The sequence below is a fragment of the Myotis nattereri genome, assembly GCF_964212035.1.
Source record: "Myotis nattereri genome assembly, chromosome: 7".
Classification (NCBI taxonomy): domain Eukaryota; kingdom Metazoa; phylum Chordata; class Mammalia; order Chiroptera; family Vespertilionidae; genus Myotis; species Myotis nattereri.
In genome coordinates, this window is record NC_138082.1 from 28,283,977 (window position 1) to 28,307,435 (window position 23,459).

General features: G+C 40.9%; 3 protein-coding genes across 34 annotated transcripts in view; 1 reads left to right on the forward strand and 2 right to left on the reverse strand.

Annotated features, from left to right (window-relative positions):
* Window positions 1-1,163, forward strand: part of MFF (mitochondrial fission factor) — a 31,557-nt gene extending 30,394 nt beyond the window's left edge. For all 32 annotated transcript variants that reach the window (XM_081095753.1, XM_081095761.1, XM_081095771.1 and 29 more), the window contains one exon: window positions 334-1,163. In XM_081095753.1, coding sequence (XP_080951879.1) covers window positions 334-465 — 132 coding nt within the window. In that variant the 3' untranslated portion in view covers window positions 466-1,163. The remainder of the gene's footprint in view (window positions 1-333) is intronic.
* Window positions 1,164-3,108: 1,945 nt separating this feature from the next.
* TM4SF20 (transmembrane 4 L six family member 20) lies at window positions 3,109-17,676 on the reverse strand (the record flags this gene model as incomplete). Its single annotated transcript, XM_081095785.1, has 4 exons — window positions 3,109-4,348; window positions 6,258-6,403; window positions 9,858-9,923; window positions 17,494-17,676. 4 exons carry the CDS (start codon window positions 17,674-17,676, stop codon window positions 4,075-4,077), a joined length of 669 nt encoding a protein of 222 aa, XP_080951911.1. The 3' UTR covers window positions 3,109-4,074.
* Window positions 17,677-22,855: 5,179 nt separating this feature from the next.
* On the reverse strand, window positions 22,856-23,185 carry LOC308522395 (small cysteine and glycine repeat-containing protein 6-like; the record flags this gene model as incomplete). The annotated part of the gene is made up of 1 exon (XM_081095809.1): window positions 22,856-23,185. The coding sequence occupies one exon, from the start codon at window positions 23,183-23,185 to the stop codon at window positions 22,856-22,858; it is 330 nt and encodes a 109-aa protein (XP_080951935.1).
* Window positions 23,186-23,459: the final 274 nt, after the last annotated feature.

Consider the following 23,459-nt stretch of genomic DNA (forward strand, 5'->3'; position numbering starts at 1 on the left):
GTGTTACTCTTTCTCCACCTCTCTTTCTCCCCCCCCCCCCCCACCCCACCTCTCTAAAATCAGTAAACATCCTTGGGTGAGGATTTTTTTATTTTTTTTTTAAAGAGGGAAGGAAAATAGACCCTTTCTAACTCAGAAATTTGGAGAAGGGAAAGAGAGAAGAGTATTTAAGTGAATCTTAGCTGTCATATGTAACTTTTCTATGTAGTTTTTTTTTTATTTTGCTCCAAATGAAACTTCCCATGTTTTTAATAATTATTTTGACAAATTATACTACTTTATAAGAATTTGATCACTCCTTGCATTAACGCTTCTATTTTGTTTTTCACTTAGATAATCAAATTAAATCGACGTCTACAACTTCTAGAAGAGGAGAACAAAGAACGTGCTAAAAGAGAAATGGTCATGTATTCAATTACGGTAGCATTCTGGCTGCTTAATAGCTGGCTCTGGTTTCGCCGCTAGAGTAACCTCAGCTCTCAAAAAATACTGTCTCAACAGCTGGAAATATAAAGAATTTGCAAACTTCCTTGTTTCTGTGTTTGCGTTGAATATGCCATTTTATAGTCCACGCCCTGAAAATGTACTTCTTCCAGAAGGGAAGGGGAAAGACTCATGTTTGCAGAGGTAAAGGTATATTCTGCCACTTAGCTGTATTCCCTTGTAACTAGTCCTGCAATAACGCCTACTTAAAATTCTCTCTTTGCATGTTGTGTAAATAGGCTCTGATTTGTTTTTTAAAAGGAATTAATTTTTTGCCACATCATTTGCATAAGTAATTCTCTGAATGGGGGTAGGTAGAGAATAGATTTAGAAAAGTATCTGTAAAAGAAAAATCCTTTACTTTGATCTGTTTCCCAAACATTGTTAAACAGTTTTGTTAATAGACATGCTCGCATCCACATTCAGCATTAACACATCTGAAAGTCATGGTCTGGTGTTAGAATTAATAAAATCAAGCCACCTCATGTTTCACCTTTATTAAAATAAGTCCTGATATTTTCAGCAGTTTATCTAATATGTGTGTAAAATATGTTTGTTTTTATTTTAGTTTTTCAGGTGGTTTTCTATAAGGGACATTTTTACTAAGTTCATGTGTGAATGATTTAAAAAACTACAGAATAAGGTACATTTGCAGTGTATTTAATAAACTGTCAACCAAAGCAATATTTGTTGATCGGAAGATTTTGTTTCATCATACTACGCTGTGAGCTCTGTCACATACTCTTATCTTACATGAGCCCAAGTCTCTGTCTCAGGCACAAGTCATGCAGCTAAGGGCTTGGCAGGAGCAAGACCCTATGTGCTGCTCTTAAGGAATTGACAAATCAATGGAGGAGGCCGGGAGTATGTTTATTAAGGAATTAGAAGATGATAAAAACAACTTTATTGAAGAAGAGCAATTTGAGATACAGCTGAAGGATAGGGAGAGGGTGGAGTGTTTCACGTGGTGGATAACAGTAAAAATTAAAGTGTAAAGATTCCAAAACAAGACTGAACGTGGAGGTGGAAGTGAGAAATAAAAAACAGCTTTGTAAATGACTAAGTACTTGGGGGAGGGGGTGTACAAATACGCATTTGTAAGTTTAGGTGCCAGAGCAAAGCTGGCATGTCCCCAAAAGATACCTAAACACAGGTGATCCATAGGCTTTTAGGGACTTAATTCATGTCAGCAAACTAGTAAAATAGCAAGGAAATGACTTACCAGCTACTTGAGCTGATTGTGCTCCTTCGAGCCATCCTTTCTCGTGCCCTCTGGAATGGGAGGCTTAATCTGTCTCTTCATGACTGGAGAACTGGGTCATCTAGGGCCGTGGTTGGAAAACTGCAGCTCTTGAGCCACATGCGGCTCTTTGGCCCCTTGAGTGTGGCTCTTCCTAAGCCTTAGGAGTACCCTAATTAAGTTAATAACAATGCACCTACCTAGTTTAAGTTTAAAAAATTTGGCTCTCAAAAGAAATTTCAATCGTTGTACTGTTGATATCTGGCTCTGTTGGCTAATGAGTTTGCCGACCACTAATCTAGGGTGATGCAAAGATTGTGTGCACTGTTGCTGCCCCTCATGTTGTTCAGCTACATAGTGTAAACTGTCCTGTTAGTCACTTTTGTTTTAATTCTATGGCTGTTAGCAGTTTGGCATTCATTTAGTAAGTATTGAATCTGCTGAAAGCTAAGTACTAAAGATAGAATTCATCAGTTCATTCAATAGAATATTCCTAGTAGCCAAGATAGAATTCATTCATTGATTCCACAGAATATTTCTAGTGGTGGCCTTACTTTGTGTCAGGCACTGTACTTGGTACTGAGTATACCAGGAGCGGGTAAAAGAAACATCCCTGTACCCATGGAGCTTATGGTCTTATGGGGGAAAGTGAAATTTAAGAAGCAAGTACAAATAAAAATGCCATCACCATTGTGGTGAGTACTATCAATGAAGGAGAACTAAGGGAGGGTAAGGGGACACCTGCTTGTCATTAGGTGGTTAGGGAAGGCTTCTCAGAAAAAGGAATATTTGTGCTAAAGGATGAAGAGGACTTAGCTAGAGATTAGACTTGGGCAGGGGGATATTGGGGGCCTGGATAGAAGAGAGGCCTTGCTAACCTGAAGCAGGAAGGAGCTGATGAATTAATGGATGAGAAGCATTAGTTGGTCCTTGCTGTCTTATAATGATGGACATACAAGCAAAAACATTTATGTTACATTCTGACAGGTATGATAATAGTAGTTTGGGTAAGTGCTAACTTGATTTATTGGAATCATGCACTCTGGGAAAGCTTTCTCAAGTAGAAATAATGTAAGTTAAACTTTAAGGGTAAATTGGGATTTATAAGAGCATGAGGAGAAGGTCTTTACACAGCAAATGGATTCAGAAAGAAAGTGCCTGTATGTTACTAATTTTGAAGAGCAGCTATAATGTAAGTATTGTAAGTTATTTCTACACCTGAAGCGCAGTGAACATAAATAATTGGGAAAAAATGCAGGAATGATCACATTCAGAAAATTGTAGATTTTTAGTGTTTTATATCATTTTAATATGGTAAATACACTGTTTTATTATGTTGTCTTTTAAAGATTATGATATATAGAAACCAGCTTTTGAAAGACTGATTTTTTCTAGGTATTTATAGTTCTTTAACTATTGTGAAAAATGCAAACATAGGAAAATAGAAAAGTATAATGACTCACTATATTCCTGTCCCTATATATATAACAATGAACATTTTTCAATTGCTTTATTTTTGGTTGACGTATTTTAAAAACATGACATTTTCCCCCAAACACAAAAACATGCATTTCTAAAAAATAAGGACTTTTTTTTATATTACCGTAAAGCCATTATCAGCCGTAAATATTCACAATAAGTCCTTAATATTACCCAAACCAATCCTGTACAACTTTGCCCTATTTTCCCTGTAAGGTCTGTATAATACATTTAGTTGAATAACATCTCTTTGTTCTCAATATAGAATAGTTTCCTCAATACATTCCACTTGTTTTTTCCCTGTACATTTTCTTGTTGAAAACAGAAGGCTATTGTCATTTACTGTCCTACCTTTAGAATTTGAGTCTCTCTCTCCCTGGATTTCCAGTAAGTGAGGAATTCGGTATAAAAAACTTGATTACATTCAGGTTAGATAGTTATTTTTTCTTAAAGTATAAAGAAGTACAAGGAAAAGGTCCCCTACTTTGACTTCCAAGATAACTTGTTCCCTCTCGTTCTCCCTTCCTCCATCACCCATCTCCTTTCCCCTCCCTCTTTTCCTCTCCTCACACAAGAATGTAGAGTTAAAAATTCAAACAGCACAAAAGGATTCAAAACACTTTGAAAGCTTCACTGCACCCCAAAGTCAACTACTGGTGATATTTACTTTTTCTTATGAAAGTGGTTTGCATTTACCAACATTATATGTAAAAGGCTGATTTTTTTTTAAATCACCTTAAAAACAACCTTTTGGACTAGAAGGATTAATACAACTTTCTAGCTAATGTTCTGTTAATGAACTTCTAACTTCTAAAAGGGTATCTTTTAAATGTAATTCTCAGATGATTCAAACTGCTTATATTTCCATTTTGTTACACAATTCGACTTCTTCGCTTGGAGACTCCACACAGACAGCCCAGGAAACCGATGACAATCTGACTGAGTGCACACAGGAGCTCAAGGTTCCCCACAAGCAGTAGGCCTACAAATACTGAGAAATGGATAGTCTTGTGCCTCTTTTCTTGCAAGTTGTATTTTTTCAAGTCACTGGCCATGGTGTCATTCATGGTGGAAGAATTTAAACTGTTAGGAGCTACGCAAGATCCATTGAAGTACCACTGTAGATTGAAGGATTGGGGAGAAATCCTTCCAGAAAAATAAAAGGTAAGATGTTTAAGAATTTCTGTGGCCATCAAAAGAATGCAACATTGTGCCCAGGAAAGTATAGTAAAACAAAGTACTTTTGAAATTTGCCTAGAAATTTTAGCTAAGATCAGGCTTTCTGGGTATGTGTCTATATACTATACTAGGTTAAAGCTTTTCATTATCTATCCCATCTTTCAACAAACTGTTTCTATGTAGCCCTGGCCAGTGTGGCACAATGGTAGAGTGTTGGCCCTCAACTGAAGGATCTTGAGTTTGATTCCCAGTCAAGGGCATATACCTCGGTCGCAGATTCATTCCCAGCCCTGGTCCGGGTGTGTGCAGGAGGCAACTAGTCAATATGTGTCTCTCACATGGATGTCTCTCCCTTTCACCCTCCCTAAAAATCAATGGAAAAAATGTCCTCGGGTGAGGATTAGCAAAAAACCAAAAAATGTTTTCTATGTCAAAAGTGGTTGAACATCAACAATTGCATGTGGTTCAGACTATTTATGCAGACGTTCTTCTACTTGCTGAAGATGTGAAAATAAAGGAGCTCCCCCTTTGAAGGAGCTCCATTCTTAGTGCAAAACCACAGTGGCATCTGCTCTTAAACCAGAGGTACCGTTTTTACTCAGAGAGACATGTTAATACTATGATTATACCTGAAACCTATATAATTTTATCAGCCAATGTCACCCTAGTAAATCAATAAAAAAGAAAAATAATATGACTGATTAAAGTGATTTGTGCCCATTGTAACAAGGTATGGATTATGAAAAACATTTTGCCCTAACACGTCTATCCTGAGGTCATTTTTCTTTGGTTCACTATACAGTAGGCTAATAGTGAGTTTGCATTTTGGGTACCAGCAACTGCAAGTCCACCTGGAAAAACAAATGGAATATGAGAGTGCACCTTGCAGTTTGCAGCAAGCCTAGGATCCCTCAGGTGTAACTGTTTACTCTCTGTAACTAACTGTCTATCACCCCAACTAGAGTGGAAATACCTTGAGTTCTGTTACCTCCAGAACTTAGCCTGATACATGGTGAGCTGTCATCTGCTACAGACTGAAAGAACGTGTGCAGATCTGTGGTTGAAGTCTCTCTAAGTTTAGATTTCAGATCCTTTAGTAAAGGGAATGTCTGGATTGTGATTCTTAACAACTGTTGTATGAAAGTTTTGAGAGATTTATCTTTTTAAAGGTAAGATAAAGGAAAAGGAGGGGAAAATTTTTTATGTAATTGGAAGTCTGGTTATTCTCTAATATAGAGAGAAGTAATGAATTAGATTGTTTTTTTGTTCCAGTTTTTGACATTGTGCTTAGGTGCAGGCACAAAACCATCTTACAAGACTGAAAGGAACCATTTACTTGTAACTCTTCATTATTATTTGTTACTAAGTGACTTAAACTTTTAATTCATTCCTATCCACACATCTATTTATAGTGTGTCCCCATAATCCATCTGCTGCTAGGTTTCTTTTAGGGCTTATAAGTAAGGCTCTAGATTTTATTTATTTGGTTTCTATTCAATTTTTAAAGTATCGAAGTAGTCTGTGCTTCGGGCTTACACAGTTCATTAGTTCAGAGTGTGGAGAGTCAGTGCTTCCCCAGGGCTTCCTCATCACCGTTCTCCAAAGGTGAAAGTTAAGCTTCTGCTGTGTATTTTAGGAATTTTTAAGGCAAGGATAAGCCATCTGAGTCAATTATCCGTTTCAACAAGACCACACCCGAAACATTCAGAATTCCTCCACTTTTTATGAGTTTTTGCCAGTTGGAATTAATGTGCTAAATCCATAAGAATCTGTCCCAGTAGTTTCATTTTTTTTAAAAAAAAAGTCGCTGTGTGAGCACCACATTATTCTAATCTAAGTAGCTTCGGTGTAAGACAATCAGGGAAGGGTCACTCACCTTAATTTGTCTACTGAAAATTCACAGGTACTGTTGCCTGGAGAATTACAGATGAGAGGACCTTTCAAGAGAGCCTGCACGGATACCAGCACGCAGTACACAGCACCAACTATTGTGATTATATTCAGAAATGATGAAAGAAACATCTGAAAAATAAGGTAGTTCATGTGCACATGTCATTACATGTTCTTGGTCTGTTTCCAGTTTCAGCATCAGATCTACGGTTGCCCTTCTCTGGCCACCTTGTAGCCCTAGATGTTAAGATCACAGTTTTATTGGGTGTGAATTATAGAAGAAGGCAGAGGGCAAAGTGTCCCATTTTGTTGAATCACTAAAGGAGTGTTGGTCTTGCCGTGTTTTCTGAAAATTCTGAACCTTGTCCATTTTAACTGAGCACTGAGATCTGGTTCCTCAGTCATATTCTGTGTACTTCCTACTTCATAGAAAGAACCTGGACTAGATCATCAGCACCCACACTTTGATGTCCGCTCTCTTGACTCCTAAATATTTAGTCTGGACTTGGACCTGATCTTGAAAGTGGCCTGAGGTCAGCATTTTGCAGTGATCGATACAGGGTAGAGTTACAACAGGGCTTCTGGATCCCAGCACAACTGGCCTGTGGGCATTTTGTTGTTGGGGCCTTTCCTGTGCACGGTACAATGGGCAGCATTCCTGTCTCTACCCACTAGGTGCCGCTAACACACACTCACCCAGGTGTAGCAACCAGAAATGTTGCCAGACATTGTAAATGTCCCCCTGGTAGCAGGGCGTGTGGGGCAGAGGGTGCATGCAACTGATTTTGGTGCAGCACCACCACTGAGTTAGAGGGAAAGACTGTAAGCATCTTTCATTTTGTGAATCAGCACAGGAAAGCATGAGATTTGGGAATAGGAAGTGTTATGGCCCAAATGAAAGTTGGTTTCCAAAAAGAAGTTCTGTGTTGTGTTAATCACTGTTAATTATGACTTGTAAATCTGCAGAAATAAGGAAAGGATTTCTTTTCCTTTGATGGGGTAATATCGCAGCTCCTAGAGGGGTCACCTGTTGCATTCTTTAGACCTGCCCTTAAAGGGTAGGCAGAGTAATGTATACAGTGTGTGTCGAGGGAGCTTGGGCTTTGCTATCCTTTCAGTAACTCCACGAGATGGATGCTATTATTCCCATCTTATGGTTGAGAAAATGCAGTCCAGGGAAGTTGGCAACGTGTCAGGACCTCACGGCTGGTAAACATGAGTGCTTAGGTCTAATCACTAACTACATTCCTTCCTGCCAAAAGCACAGAATGATGGGTTTGAGTGTGATTCAAATCCTGCTTCTCCCACACTACTGTTCAATTTGCTCATCAAGAAGCGTCACTGTGTTTATATTTTGGTCATCTATGATTTCTGACTTCTCATCACTACAGAGAGGCCTGGCTTTAGAAAGTGATTCTAACATCTGTATTTCCCCTAGACTTGAAGTTCATTTAAATGACTCAGGAAAACCTAATTATTCAGAAGCAAAGTCAATAAATGGATAAAGGGAAGGAGCAGGGAACAGTTCAAGTAGGGAAAATAGTGGGAACAGTTAAGATAGAGGACAAGTCTTGGGGACCACCTCTTCCCTCCCTCCCTCCCTCCCTCCCTCCCTCCTTCCCAAGATCTAGTTTTTGCCACTTTTATGATGCTTTGGTATATACTTGAAAGATACAAGATATGACTTAAACACCAGTCCTCACATGGCTGGTGAGAAAAGTGCCTAAAAACTTTAATCAGTATAAACTGGTGATGTAATGGCCAGCACCACTATTATTACACGCTGCCCCCCACCCTTGGCCAGTGAGTCAAGCCCAACACCTGTGTGAAAAGGTGGTTTGATTATTCTCAACTCTCTGTCCCTAAAGGAGAGAGAAAAATAGCCATTGAAAAGATGACAAATTTGTCATGACAGGATATGTGCAGGGGGCAGGGAGATATTCTTAATGGAAATATGATCTGAGAGAAAAATATATAAGTATTCTGATGTCTTTAAGTTTGAGGATTCAGAAATATTTCAGGATATCTTTCTCAAGAATGTTTGGCCCTGGCTGGTTTGGCTCAGTGGATGGAATGTCGGCTTGCAGACTGGGGGATCTCAGGTTCGATTCCAGTTGGGGGCGCATGCCTGGGTTGCAGGCTCGAGCCCCAGTGGGGGGCGTTCAGGAGGCAGCCAACCAATGATTCTCTCTCATCATTGATGTTTCTGTCTCTCCCTCATCCTTCCTCTCTGAAATCAATAAAAACATATTTTTAAAAAACACACAAATGTTTGGAATACAACATAGATGTAATGCAAAATCAAACTCCAAGGGATAATAGTTTAAAAAGAAAAGCACAAGGAAGGGAAACTAAAAACTAAGATTGACTGACTACCTGCAATGTATCAGGAGCAAAGAGAGACTATAAATAATTAGCAAAGTAGTTATAACCCTAGATATCAAATGACAGAAAAGGGTAATTTTTAAAAATACAAATGTGTAATATTAATCTAAATATGTATCTCTTTAAACAGTGGTTCTCACCCCTGGGAACACATTATAATCACCTAGAGTGTTTTTGAAAAATACTGATGCTGCATCTCAGGGGAAGGGGGTAGAGGTGGAGAGATATTTTTAAGATCCTCCCTGGTGATTCTAACATCCCCATCAGGCTGAGAACCATCGCTTTCAAACCCCAAGCTCAGCCAGGAACTCACTGTGAGTGCTCATTTATTCGTCTATGCCTTCCTTAGAGAATTATGAGCCCACACACAGTGTTATTAACAATGTTCATGGCATCAGTAGTGTAGACATTGTGACTTTGAGAGTCTGATGGATTGAGATAAAACTTCACTTACTGGCTGTGCTACACTGGCAAGTTATTTGCTTTCTCTGAGCATCAGTTTCTCAGTCAATAAAGCGGATCATATTTCAAAACTAAAGGGTTTTGAAAGAAATAAGATAACTTATTTGAATCTGTTCTGAGCATAGTGACAGAAGGTTAATAAGTATTCATTATTTTCCTTTTAACTTAGTTAAAATCTTATTCATAATAGGTATGTACTTAATGTTAGAAAAAAATAATCATAATAGGTATGTACTTAATGTTAGAAAAAAATAATCATAATAGGTATGTACTTAATGTTAGAAAAAAAATAACTAGTGTCTTCTTTAATTTAATCTCATCGAGCAATGAGCATTCCGAGCCTAGCAAACCAATCTTTCATATGCATGAGAGAACTGAGGTTACATTTTCCTTAAGTATTTTATACACAGCACAAAAATAACAAGTCTTGTATTCTGAAATTGGTTGCAGCTCTGGGTGTGATTTCTAAATCTCCTTCCTTTGAAAACCTTTAGATAGTGAAACTGAAGATTGGGGAGAGGTGAGGCTGGCTCCAAAGTTACACTTTTATGGAGGGGAAAAAAACCCTCACACTTTCTGTATCATCGTACAAGCATCCTAATAGGACGTTCCTAAGACTGTGGTCCTGCCACTGGAACCACACAGTGATTTGGTAGCTACTGAAGCCCCAAGTGGCTTTGCTCAGCTGTCCATACAGTTGGTGCACTTCCCCCCCCTCCCCTCGCCGCGCAGTACTCACCCCGCCTCTGTTGTTGCAGCATGCTCTTTTCCTCGCTGCCAAAGACATTGTTGTTGCTGGAATAGCCTGGAAATTACATCCACAGGAAAGATGAGTCTTACTACTTCTCATCAGATGAGAAAGCAGTCATCTCTGCCTCCTATTTACCAGCAGTTGTGGGAAATCAAGACTCAAGAAAACAAGAAGGAAGTGTGGCAACGTCCTTGATCTTGTGATCCCATTTCAACCCTAAAGATTAAAGAGCTGGAAGGGATGGTGGGATTTCAGTAGAGCAGTTTCAAATTCTCCCATCTACATCACTTTACTGGGTCATCTTTAGAGAGACCTGGATTTTATTTTTTTTTAATATGTTTTCTTACTGATTTCAGAGAGAGGAAATGAGAGGAGAAATAGAAACATCAATGATGAGAGAGAATCATTGATCAGCTGCCTCCTGCACACCCTTTACTGGGGATGGAGCCTGCAACCTCACCATGTTCCCTAACTGGGAATCCAACCTTGACCTCCTGGTTCATGGGTCAAAGTTCAACCACTAAGCCACACCAGCTGGGTTTCAGAGACTTGGACTTTAAATTGAGTGAGTTATTTAGTCATTATTTTGGAAGGAGTATATCTGAAAGAATTGGTTATGTCATCTAAAATTCATTTTTTTTCTTTTAGTTATTATAATCTGCAGCCACTATCTAATTTCCCAAAAGCTGTCTGAATCTGGCAAGCATCCAGAAAGGAAATTGCTGGTTTTGTTTGCCTGACAGCTGGGAACTAAGAAGTCCATCACCATTCCTTTCTCTTCCCTAACTTTCCTCTCACTCCTGGGTCACTGCCATCTCTCTGGTTCCCAGCTTAGGATTTGGGAAATATTTTTGGTTCCACATTCTGCTTTCTACTCCTTTACACATGATATGTAATGGCCTTCCTTTACATTGATGTTCAGCAATCGTGTACATACTGCATTCTGTATCAAGGGAAATATATTCTGGCGAGGAACGCTGTAAGAAGCGACCTCATATTCTGAGGACTTAGTTTAAATTTTCAGTCCTATCTAGTCAGCAGCTGTGACTAGAAATTCTTACTGGAAGAAGCTTTGTGTCATTGAAGAGTGGGCTGTAAATTACTTCCCTTCCACTTGAGAAATTTTAGCCATAAGGTGGGGTTTTTTGCCACCTCAGCACAGCTGCCTTTGAGTAGTTAGTTCTGTCTTTCCTCCTGCCCTTATTTTCTAACATTTTATTGAATTCTGACGACATGCCAGGCACTGTCATAGGTGCTGTGCGTGTTTCAGATCATTCCGGCCTCAACCAGCCTCTTTTTATCCTCATCTTACAGTGAGAAAACTGAGGCATAGAAAGTTTGAGTAACTTCTCTAAGAAAGTGGAAGAGTTTGCATTTGAAGTGAGGCATTTGGTTTCCAAAGCCCAGACTCTTTACCGCTATCCACACTGGATAATTCTTATAGTTCTCTGTTCCTTCACAGAGTTGGTTCATTCTCATCTGCCACCCCCCACCCCCGCCCCCCGGCTCATCTCATTGTCCTTTGTTCCTTCCTCAAATTCTTTTTCCCAAGACCACATCCACCTTTGCTTTTCCAGAACAGGTCTAACATTTAATGCCTGACAAGGCAGCTTTCCTAACCAACTTCACCCCCTCTGACCATGTGCTGACCCCGTGGCTCTTGTGGAGAACACTTTATATGGTTATCACACTTGGCTTACATATTACCTTGAATTCCAACACCTTTATAATTCAAAGGTCACATGTATGTAGGGGCAGCCCAGCCATTCTGGGGTGGAGCTAAGAGCCCAGAAGAAAAGGGAGGAAAAATGTAGCCCCAAAACAGGTTGTCAGTGTTGATGGACTAAATCTCTTTTGTCGTACTCATAAGCTATACTGCCTTCTGAGCTTAAGAAACAATTCCTTTACAGGAACTGGCAGACTATGGCCCACCACTTCTTTGTCATAAAGTTTTATTAGAACTCAGCCTTGCCCATTCACTTATATTGTCTACGACTACTCTCACACCAGCAGTGCAGTTGAATAGCTGTGAGAGGGACTGTCTGGCTCTCAAAGCCTAAAATAAAATATTCATGATCTGTTGTTGTTGTTTTACAGAAAAAAAATTATCAATCGCTGATTTAGAAAATTAATCTCTTAGAAGAAAGTTAGATCAACATTAAATTACAGCTTAAGTGGATGAATCATTTCATTTTACTTATTGATGTAAATTAAACTCTGCTGACTTTTTAGGATTTATTTCAGAGATGCTGAATATTTATTTTTATAGTTCTCTTCCCTTGCAAAGGGTTTTATAAAGTAACAATAACATGCCATGAAGTCCCCTCCCAGTTGACTTCATGGCATGTCAACACATGTTTGTTACATCACAACTCACTGTTTTTCAACTCTTTTGCCCATTCAGAGCTGTAGAAATTGAAATGCTCTCTAAGGAATGGATATTAAAATATGAGAAAGTGTATAGGTGTATGTGTGACTGAGTCATAAATCTTCCAGATAATCTGTCAAAATTAGTATTTATGAGAATACTCTTTTTTTAATTCCTAAGCACATTTGAATGCATGAGAGTTTTTGTGAAACTAACAGCCCTGACAGTCATTTGCTTTTATAAAGAAGTAGTATTGTTCATTCTTCCTTACAGAAACCCATCCTTTTATGCAGTTTTAGAAATGAGTGTACGACTTACAAATGCAGTACAGAAGAGCTATGGACCATTGAAACTCGGTAACACAATTCAAACCCTAGGGATCCTCTAAGTACCTGACCCTGAGAGCAACCCAAAGCCACAGCTCATCACAAGTATAAAAACTATATTTTACCCTAACCGGTTTGGCTCTGTGGATAGAGCGTCGGCCTGCAGACTGAAGGGTCCCAGGTTCGATTCCGGTCAAGGGCATGTACCTTGGTTGCGGGCACATACCCAGTAGGGAGTGTGCAGGAGGCAGCTGATCAATGTTTCTCTCTCATCGATGTTTCTAACTCTCTGTCCCTCTCCCTTCCTCTCTGCAAAAATCAATAAAATATATTTAATAAAACACACAAAAAAACCCACTATATTTTGCAAATGCTTGTTACACAAACATCTACCTTGTTTAACATTCAACATTTTTTTCTAAGACTTAATAATTGATGAATTACCATTGTATAATAAGTGTACTCAATGAATAAGCGTGATTAAGATCAGGTTTACAGTTAATCTTATATCAAATGGCCTTAATACAGGGATGGGAAAAGCAAGTATATAGTTGTGAGTACCTGAAACACAGTTTATTTTTGTATTATTATTTATTAACTAGAGGCCTGATGCATGACATTCATGCACTTGGAGGGTCAGGGGGGCCCTCAGCCCGGCCTGCGCCCTTTTGCAGTATGGGAGCCCTTAGAAGATATCTGACTGCGGCTTAGGCCTGCTCCCTGTCGGACATCCATAGCGCTGCCGCAGAGGCAGGCCACCGCGCTCACCAGCTGTCAGCGCAGTTTGTGGCTGAACAGTACTCCCCATATGAGAGTGCACTGACTGAGAGTGCACTGACCACCAGGAGGCAACTCCTGCATTGAGTGTCTGCCCCTTGGTGGTCAGTGTGCATCATAGCAACCGGTAGTTCCTCCATTCGGTCGATTTGCATATTACCCTTTTATTATATAGGACTAGAGGCCTGGTGCACAAAAATTTGTACACTGGTCGGGGAGGGGGGCTGGGGGAGGTGACCCTCAGCCCCACTTGTGCCCTCTCACAGTCTGGGACCCCTCAGGAGATAACCACCTGCTGGCTTAGGCCCACTCCCCGGGTGGCAGATGGCAGGCCCGATCCCTCGGTGCCTGCCCCGCCTCCCCAGGTCTCGCACATGGCAGGGCCGATCCGGGGGTTGGGGCACCACCCCGGGTTGGGTCGCACACAGGACGCCTCGGGCAGGTCACACATGGGACACCCGGGCGGGCTGGCCGATCACTACTGCCCCACCCAGCCGCCCCGAGTCAGGTTGCACACGGGACTCCTGGACAGGCCAGCAGATCGCTGCTGCCCCACCTGGCTGCCCCGGGTCAGGTTGCACACGGGATGCCCGGACGGGCCGGCGGAGCGCTGCTGCACCGCCCAGCCACCCTGGGTCAGGTCGCACACGGACGCCCGCCGCCCCGGGTCGCAGATAGCAGGCCCCGATGGTGGCAGGGCAGGGGGGATGGTGCTGTCCCACCCTGCCTGCAGTATGCAAATTAGCCGCCATCTTTGTTGGTGGTTAATTTGCATGTCGCTCTGATTAGCCAATGGGAGGCATAGCAAAGGTACGGTCAATTACCATGTTTGTCTATTATTAGATAGGATTACATATTAATGTATTTGTATTACAACTATAACCCTACTTTTGCCCACCCCTGTGTTTTCTTAGGAACATTTTAAGTCTCTTTTTAGTGCTATGAAAGATGATATTTATTGATTTTTTTTTCACTTAACATAAAATAGTTGAAGATAATTGCATAACACTCTTAGTCATGATTTCAAAAGATAAAAAGATCACCTGTTTTGAGTAAGTCATAAAAACACAATGAATGTATTTTATAAAGTAATCAGTAATTAATTCCATAGTTGTTATTTACTACTTCCCACGAAATCTGGTTTTGAAGCAATACCAATTTAAAATGTTAAAGCAATTTTGGAAAGATTTCAAAAACTTCAACAAAAGTGTTTATCACACAGACAGTTCTTTACTCACTTTTCTGTGTATTTACGAGTATATTGAGAGTTCAGTATTTTGACAGATGTTGGAAAGGACACAATCCCTTTGAAAAGGTATTCTTGCCCTAACCGGTTTGGCTCAGTGGATAGAGCGTCAGCCTGTGGACTGAAAGGTCCCAGGTCCGATTCCGGCCACGAGCATGTACTTTGGTTGCAGGCACATCCCCAGTAGGAGGTGTGCAGGAGGCAGCTGATCAATGTTTCTCTCTCATCAATGTTTCTAACTCTCTATCTCTCTCCCTTCCTCTCTGTAAAAAGTCAATAAAATATATTTTTAAAAAAAAAGAAAAGAAAAGGTATTCTTCCACACTGTACATAAATATAGATGTATCTGTTATAATGAAGGACAGAAGAGCTGTAGACCATTAAAACCCTATAGAGTATAGATAGCTGAGGACCAGGAAAATACATCTGTATTCTGAGCCCTTCTGTCACCCACCTGTTTGCTTGTGAACCTAGTCTAGAGTTTGAGGTTCACTGTAAAATGCCTATTGAACTTTTCAAAGAGTTGTTTGATGCTTTGATGGCATTCTACCACACTGAGTAATAGAGATAGACTTGTGTAATATTCTTCGTTAATATTTATGGAGGGCAATAAAGTAAATTTAGCCACAGAACAAGGAAGCGCAGATTCTCTGGAACTTTCACAGGTTTATAGAACCTTTCTGTGCTTCAGTTTCCTGGTGACTTAACTTTATGGATTAAGTTATGAATTTCACCTTCCCCCTTAGTTAGCTTGAAACAGGTGGATTATGGTGCTAATCCTGGTGGAAAACAGAACTTGAAAGTCAGATAAGTCTGGAACTGGGTCTCACAACTACTGTGTGATCTTGTTAACCCTCCTAATGTTCTGTTTGCTTGTCTGTTAAAATACAGTTGATAATAATCACTCAGCCAGATTATTATAGAGAGTAGATGAGATGACATTGTAAAGCATGAACCCAGTAGTTAGCACTTAGCAGTGGTCTCTGCCTTTCTCTATGCCTTTGTCCTTCCTTCTTCACCCCCTGCTCCCCTGCCTTCTTCATCAGGCTCCTTTCATGCTGGCAAGAAATTTGTATTGTGGTAAAGTCCATTTGTATCTAAAGCTACACGAGTCATTCTAAATGGATTATTTTAACATGGGAACTTTTAGGAGCTTCATGGGAATTGCCACTGTTGGTAAGTCGTGGCCAGCTGTGCCTGGCTTCTGTCTAAGCCGATGCAGAGGAAGTCCACACTTTTCAAGTAGACAGAAGCCTCTGGAAGGGCAGAGCAGACACAAGATTTGCAGTCACATCACTGTGTTGGGCTCTGTGCTTTCTCTCAGCCTGAAAGAGAATGTTCGTGGCAATTTGAAGAAAAAGTCCACAATTTCCCCAAAGCTTTTCCTGTAAGTACCTCTTTCTACCAAGCAGGGTGAATACATTGCTCATGATATTAAAGGTACAGAAACCATCAACTTTTGGGGGATGCTTTACTGGAGTGGCTTTTTGAAGCCAGAGTAGTCTCAAGTCCAATGTGTGAGCCGAAGAACAAATATTTCTCTAAAGATTAATGTATAACCACTCAAGAGTGTTTTCACATTAGTCTGGGGATAAGACCAGCAGTAGTCACTGATCATCATTAAGAATTAGGGATGCAGGTAGAAAACAGTGTCCGGAAATTCTTTAAAAATCTCCATGTTTCAGCATCTGTACAACACTTTGATAATATAGGTAATTGAACTGTCACACACACACATGAACACAAATCTAAACAAAGGCTCATTTTTCTGACATTAACCAGACCCTTTAGGTAGGACCCAAGTGGTAGAACAAACAAAAGCAGCCTCTTGAATGCTGAATTTCCAAACTTCAGTATCCATATCCCCATTTTATGAGCATGGAAACAAAATCATAGGATAAGTGACTTGCAAACAGAAATATACTGGAGACATAATTAGAGCTGAGACTCTCTGCCAGGTCCAAAAACAGTATTTATTCCTCTCCACAGGTGAGTCCTACCCAGGCCTCTGCATCAGAATTCCCAGGAGAGGGTCTATAAATCTATCGGGTGATACATTGGAGAGTTATGTATTATACTGCTGTGCTGCAGACATCAACAAAGATAGACCGGTCAATAATTATCAAACTTAACATTCAACAAGCACCATGATGTCCTGGTATATGTAAGATCTGAGTCAAGAAGTCATTGAGGTCAGAGAGCCAGAATTTCAGGTCCCAAATCTCTTAGGCCAACTCCCTTTGGTACAGGCAATGCCATATTCATGCCGCACAATTATCATCCAGAATGTTTCTTCTCATTCCTACTGAGCACTTCCCACACCTGCTGTATTCCCTGTGAATAACTTGAGCATGGTATCAGCAAAGGAAAGTTGAGGGAATTCATTCAAAAGTTCCCTAACACTGTAAAACTTGGAAGAGCAGCCCTAGTGCAAAGAAATGTGCTAGGTAATAACCCAACCAACTTCATTTCTTAACCCTCAATATTTTTCCATTGATTTTTAGAGAGTGGAAGGGAGAGAGACAGAGAGAGAGAAGCATCGACATGAGAGAGACACATTGGTTGGTTGCCTCCCACATGAGCCCCGACCAGGGCTAGGGATCAAACCCATGACCTCTCAGTCCTTGGGCTGATGCTCTAACTACTGAGAAAAAATGGCCAGGGCAGCCCAACCAACCTTTATCAAATTTAATCTTTTTTTGATCAAGCTCCCTAGCCTGTACCACATATTTAATTTATTTAAATTGTCATTCCTCATTGATAACCAATATAAATGAATACCATACCACCACTCCTCACTGTATCTTAAGTCAAGACACAGCTCAGCTCACTGTAAATCTGAAAGATGGTCTGTAGGACTTCGGTAAAGCACTTTTCTCCACATCAAGTCAAATAAAAGTTACTCACCATCAGACCTGCTCCTATAATTCCTGGGAACCACCACTCAAAGCAAGAGATGGGGTTTTTAAAAAATTCGCCTTCCTCAAGTCTGTTGACAATGAGAGGTATTGCGTTGAGAGCTACTCCCGACAGAAGTAGAACCAACAGGCTGAATCCATTGCAGGATGTCCATCCTTCACAGCAGGTCATGGTCACCCCCTGGTCCAGTTAGAAATGCTATTCAAGTGGCTGTTTGTGTGGCACTGTCTTGCCTTTATCCTGAGCCTCCTAATCTAGTTAAAGTTTAGCACTTATGAAATTAATTTCAGGAGTTGGTTTAGAGTCCAAGAGGGCAGACCTTATTGTGAGGACAGGAGGTAAAGATAAGTTTATATTATGATGAGATTGGGAAAGGAAGGCGGGGAAAAGGTCTGTGGTTTCTGTTAGATAAATGTATGCATGCAAATAGGCAGATGGTAACTAAGAACAAGGAAGAAGGGGTTAAAAAACGCCCCTCTAACATATTTTACCAGTGTACCTTATAGAAGTGAAAGCAAGAATATCCAGTTAACATAAACTATTTTTTCCTGTTGTGTTGACATTACCAAGTAGTGAAGTTCTTTACTTAGAAATTGTTTAACAAGAAAACAAATAGGAGATTGGGGGAAAGTATTTCCTCTGCTGCAAATGTTCCTGATTAGTCAAAATTTTAGGGAATGCACAAAATTGTAAATTTCTTCATGTCATATCATTCCAGTCTTGCAGACTAACTCATTTAGAGGTAACCCACTTAGGACTTGTGGGAGGTTTGGTCAATGCTACTAGACTGGAAGTGTTCAAGTATGGACACCAGAATCAAACATAGGAATAGGAGAGAGGCTGGAGGAGAGATGATGTTTTATTTTCTTTAAATCCTAAGTACTTACTTGGTCATTTACAGAATATTTTTAGACCAAGCTTCCCAATTGTCTTTCTACTAGTTTGTGAGCTTCTCAAGCAAAGGTGTGTCAGTGCAATAGGCTTTAAATACAAAAGTTCTCACTTATGCTAATTGTTCATCATGAATTGACAAGGGGGCTCTGCTCATGGTAGTTGCTAAGAGTCCCATGCTCACAGAGGCAGTCATCATCTCCATTCTGGCTTCCACAATTGTAGAGGCAGAGTGAAAAGACATGATGAACCACATACTCAGTCTGAGCATTTTTGTTCATGCTTTATTGGCCAAAGGAGTCACTCAGTTATGTTTCAGTTCAAATGGGTGATAAAATATAAACCAACTTTTATCCAGAAGCAAAATGAACTTTAGGAAGCTCTAATATTTACCATGCCTTCCTCCCATCCCAGTCCATAGCACAGATTCAGCAAATGCTGTTGGAAATGATGAAGGAAGGAAAGAAGGATGGAAGGAAGGATGGTAGGATGGAAGGAAGGAAAGAGGGAGGGAGGGAGGGAGGCAGGGAGGGAGGGGTGGAGTCCATCTGTAAGTTCAGATACAATGGGCTTAGAGAGTAGCGCCCCATCCTACAAAAGTAGGAGACAGAGGGTACTGGGGAGGCAACCTGCAGACTCTACCATATCATAAATTAATGAGCTGCACCAGGAGAAACAAGCAGTCTGCAGAAAACGAGTAGGAGGAGATGGTGAAGACGCAGGTGTGCAGGAAGTGTGAGGGGTGGAAAACATCTGGCCCATGGGCCATTTAAGGCCCACAAGATCATTTGGTCTGGCCCTGCCAAGGCATTAGGGTTGAGTTAATTAAATGTTTGACCAAATATAGCAGGTTAATTTTTAAGTTAATAATCTTGTATGGCCTGCAGATGATGTTATAAATATCCAAATGGCCCTTGGCAGAAAAAAGTTCCCCACCCCTGTTCTAGATGGAGGCAGAGAAAAGGTAGCTGCCTGGTTTCTCAAAGGCTTTCTACTTTTTTATTTCTACTCTATGGAGTAGATGACTCCAGGTAGACACCTACTGACTGCAGGTCCTGTCCTTGTTTTCTGTGAGATGCCTCTACATTCCTACAATAAATTATCCCCTTTATACTACTGTAAGTGGGCTTCCATTTGTTTGCAAACAAAAATGCTAAAATTGTAAGTTCCTAAAATCAAGGATAGAAATATACAAATATCTTGTCCCCTACCACACTGAAGCTGCAAAAGGAGTTCAGAAAAAGGAAGGATTCTCTTGAGATGGACCGGGAACTAGGATTCCTCTCAGTTTTGGAGGATGGCTAGAATTGGACACAAAGAGATGATCAGAAGGGTTTTTCTGACAGGTGCAGAAAACCAAAACTCTCCTAGCTATGCTAAGTAAGGGGATAAAGTAATTGGGGGATTATGGATACAAAATTGTTAGGAGGGCTGCAGGGGCATTTCCTATTCCTGTCCCCTGGGAATGCCTTACAGGACAGGAATGCTGAATGGTCCAGGCCGCTGCTGCCTCTGCAGTAGTCAAAAAGGCATGGAAATTGGTCGAGTTCAAGCACACACCACTGTAGCTACAGTCCAGGAAGCCACTGCCACTGTTGTGGCTCCTGTCCCTACACACCCTCAAAGCTATTGACTAAACTCTGGAGCACTGCCTTTGATGTCTGCTGACACTACAACTGTTTCTTCACTTCCGTGAAACTAGTAACTGGACCCAGGGACATCGCTGCAGTGCAGAAAATTCAACACTCCAGTCTTTCTTAACAGCAACAGACAAAAGTAGCAGAAAGAAGACTTCCACCTCATTTTTGTCTTCCACATTTCTCAGTGGTGGATCTAATTGTTGCATTATCCAGAGATAAGATTTAGAGTATTCTAGGAAATATAATTTTCAACCATTTTGGCTTCTGCCATACAGAAAGGCATCCTAGCTAGAAGGACATAAAAATGGATATTGAGCAAGACAGTTCATCATAGTGATCTTGTTTAAACTTTATGAAGAAAATTTTCTGTAGATTATCTGGGATGACCATGTAACAGGTCCTTTTAAAATAATTTGAATTATGTTTGTATTTCTTACATATCTTAGATATCTAGAACGTCTGGACATTTAGACTTGCATGTCTAGAATGATATGTAACATTTTAAAAACAAGTTGAAACTGTTTCGTTCCAATGAGAACACTTCAAGAGTATTAGAAAGGTTTGTTTCTTTAAGAGATAGGAAAGAGTTAGTATGAGGAAGACTGGAGTCCCAGCCAAGTCTTATTTGTACTATTGGTGAAAACAAGAGGTGATGCAAAAGCATCTTGTTTTATCCTCTCCCTAAGCCCATCGCTCCCCTGCCTAGCTCCCTGCACACCATAGTCCTGGGAGCAGTGAGGATTATAGCCAAACATCAGGAACCACATTTCCTATTACACTGTATAGAAGAAGGTAGCTCTTGCTATTTTCTGCTCCATCTTCTCAACCCCTATCTCTGAAGCTCCACCCCATGAAAGATTCACATGACCTTAAGGTAGTTCCATCCATGCATCAAGTATGCACCACAGTACCCTGTGTTACTACCCCAGAAGGAATTTATGTGGTATGAATAGGTATGAAATGCCTAGCCATGTTCTGTCAGGCATCCTGTCCTAAATACACTCCCATTAAAGGTTTTATTAGGACATGGGTTTTATATGCAGACACAGCTATTTGTCCATCAACATTCATGCTTTTACTTTTCATAGTAGACTAGAGGCCCAGTACACGAATTTGTGCATGGGTGGGGTCCAACTGGCCCTCCCCGATGGGGGTCCATCGGACAGGGCCAGCAGGGGGGGAGGGGCCATGGATAGTTGGCAGCAGGTGCCGCCCCCGATAGGGGTGTTGGGGGCCGATCGGGGTCCAGGCCGGCTCAGGGGGAGCAACGATCAGGGCCCAGATCAGGCTGGTTGGCTACCGCAGTACATGTCATAGCCACCAGTCATTCTGGTTATTCTGGTCGTTCTGCTGTTCCAGTCGCTGGGCTTTTATATATAGAGATAATTGTTGGAAAATGTCTGCCAGTCATGAACTACATTTCCCAGCTCTCCATGCATTTACATTGGGCCATGTGACTACTTCTCACCAATGGGAAGTGAGGGATATAGACTGTCACTTTCACACTAAGGATCTTAACACATTGTGGATCAGAAGTTTTATTGCTAGCTTTGCCCAGTGGCCAGATAAGTTTCTATTGAACGGGTACAAAAAACATTTTACATAAATGTTAAAGGCACGCTTTAAAATTAAATACCCATTGTATTTTGAAGTTATTTATTACATGTTCTTACAAGCCAATATCTTTTTAAAGAATTCTTGTGATTGGCTACAAGCCTTAGAACAAAAAACACCAGAATTCTCGTGACCCGTCAGCATTGTGTTAAGAAGTGATGGGTGTTGTCCCTTCTCTTCTTTTCTACTTATATTTTGCAGACAACAAACTTACCTTGAAAGTCATATGTTGAAAATACACATCAACCTAGATCCCTGAATGACTGAGCAGAGCACAGCTCCCCAACTCCTTCCCTTTCTGCCCACCCAGAACCACTCAGGATAATTGACATCGACAGGAAATAAATGTCTACTCTATTAAGTCACTGTACGTTTTTGTGTAAATTTGTTACAGTAGGTAGCACTACCTCAATACATTCAGTGTATCCTTTTGTTCTTCACCTTAGAACCTTCCTAACATCTGCAACTCCCACCCCTCCTCAAAACAACATAAAAAACAAATCAAAGACAGTGAAATTCTTTTTCTTGGTGTTTTATTCAGAAATTATATTTAGGAGTATTATTAGAAAATACTAAAACAGTAAGAAGCATACAGTATATAACCAAGGTCAGTAATAACACAAGTGCAGGAGTTCTACAAACAGAAAAGTAAAGATTTCAAAAGAATTAAATACATTAAAAAGCATTATTTCATTCCACTGAGCTCATTAATGTGAATTGTTACACCCTAAGGAGCAAGCTGTGGCCTGTTCTTATTGCAGTACAATTGATAGATCGAGTTGGATTGAGAGATGTTTATGTATATACTTTATAAATACTGTGTATATACAAATGCCAGTACAGCCAACATATATACAAGTGTCTATTGGGTAGAGAACCTGTGGGTTTATTTTTGAGAACTCAATAGTTTCATATACCACTAAAAATATAAAGGTCTTTAGAGATTCTTAGCTCAAGCTTATCATTTTACAGATGAGTAAGTATGACAGTAAAACTCAGGGAAGCTAAGGTGACATCCATAATCAGGCTGTTCTGGCAGAGCATGGACTTGATTTGGGGGCTTCTGACTTCTAATCAGGTATCTTTCTATTAAATCACAAGCTCAATATATAGGTGAACCAGAGAGATGAAAGTTCAGGATGTCTAAACATCTAAGCACAGGAGTGATCCCACCCCCTGCAGCACCTGCCAGGAGACCAGGCCGCCTAGCAGCAGCATTGCTTCTGACAACAGCACTTACACTGGCAGCACTTCTGCTGACAGCAGCCCTTCCCACAGCCACAGCCACAGGAGCCGCAGCCACAGGAGCCACACCCACAGGAGCGGCGGCAGCAACAGACCACGGGGACACTGCAGCAGCCCCCACAGCAGCCACGGCAGCAGGGGCAGCAGCTGGAGCAGCAGCCGACCCGGTAGCATCTGCAGGTGGTGCAGCCACCACAGCCGCCACCACAGCCACCACAGCGGCCACCACAGCCACCACAACCACCACAGCCACAGCCACCACCGCAGCCGCCACAACCACAGCACCCCATGGTGTCAGTAGAGAGGACTCAGGAGATGTGAGGAGGGAGACTCAGGAGGTGAGGACGTCTGATACCCCCTCTGTTGGGGAGCCCTTAAATACCACCTTTGGCTTGGGCTTGACTCAAGCACATGACTACTTCCCTGTTTATCTGTTTCCCTGGGAGGATTTTAGTGTCCTTGGTTTACTTCCTTAAGGATTTTTGGCCACATAAGATAGCTTACTTTACTTCCAGATTGCTTTGTTTTAAAGACATGTTCACAACAGAACTGTGAGAGTCTGAA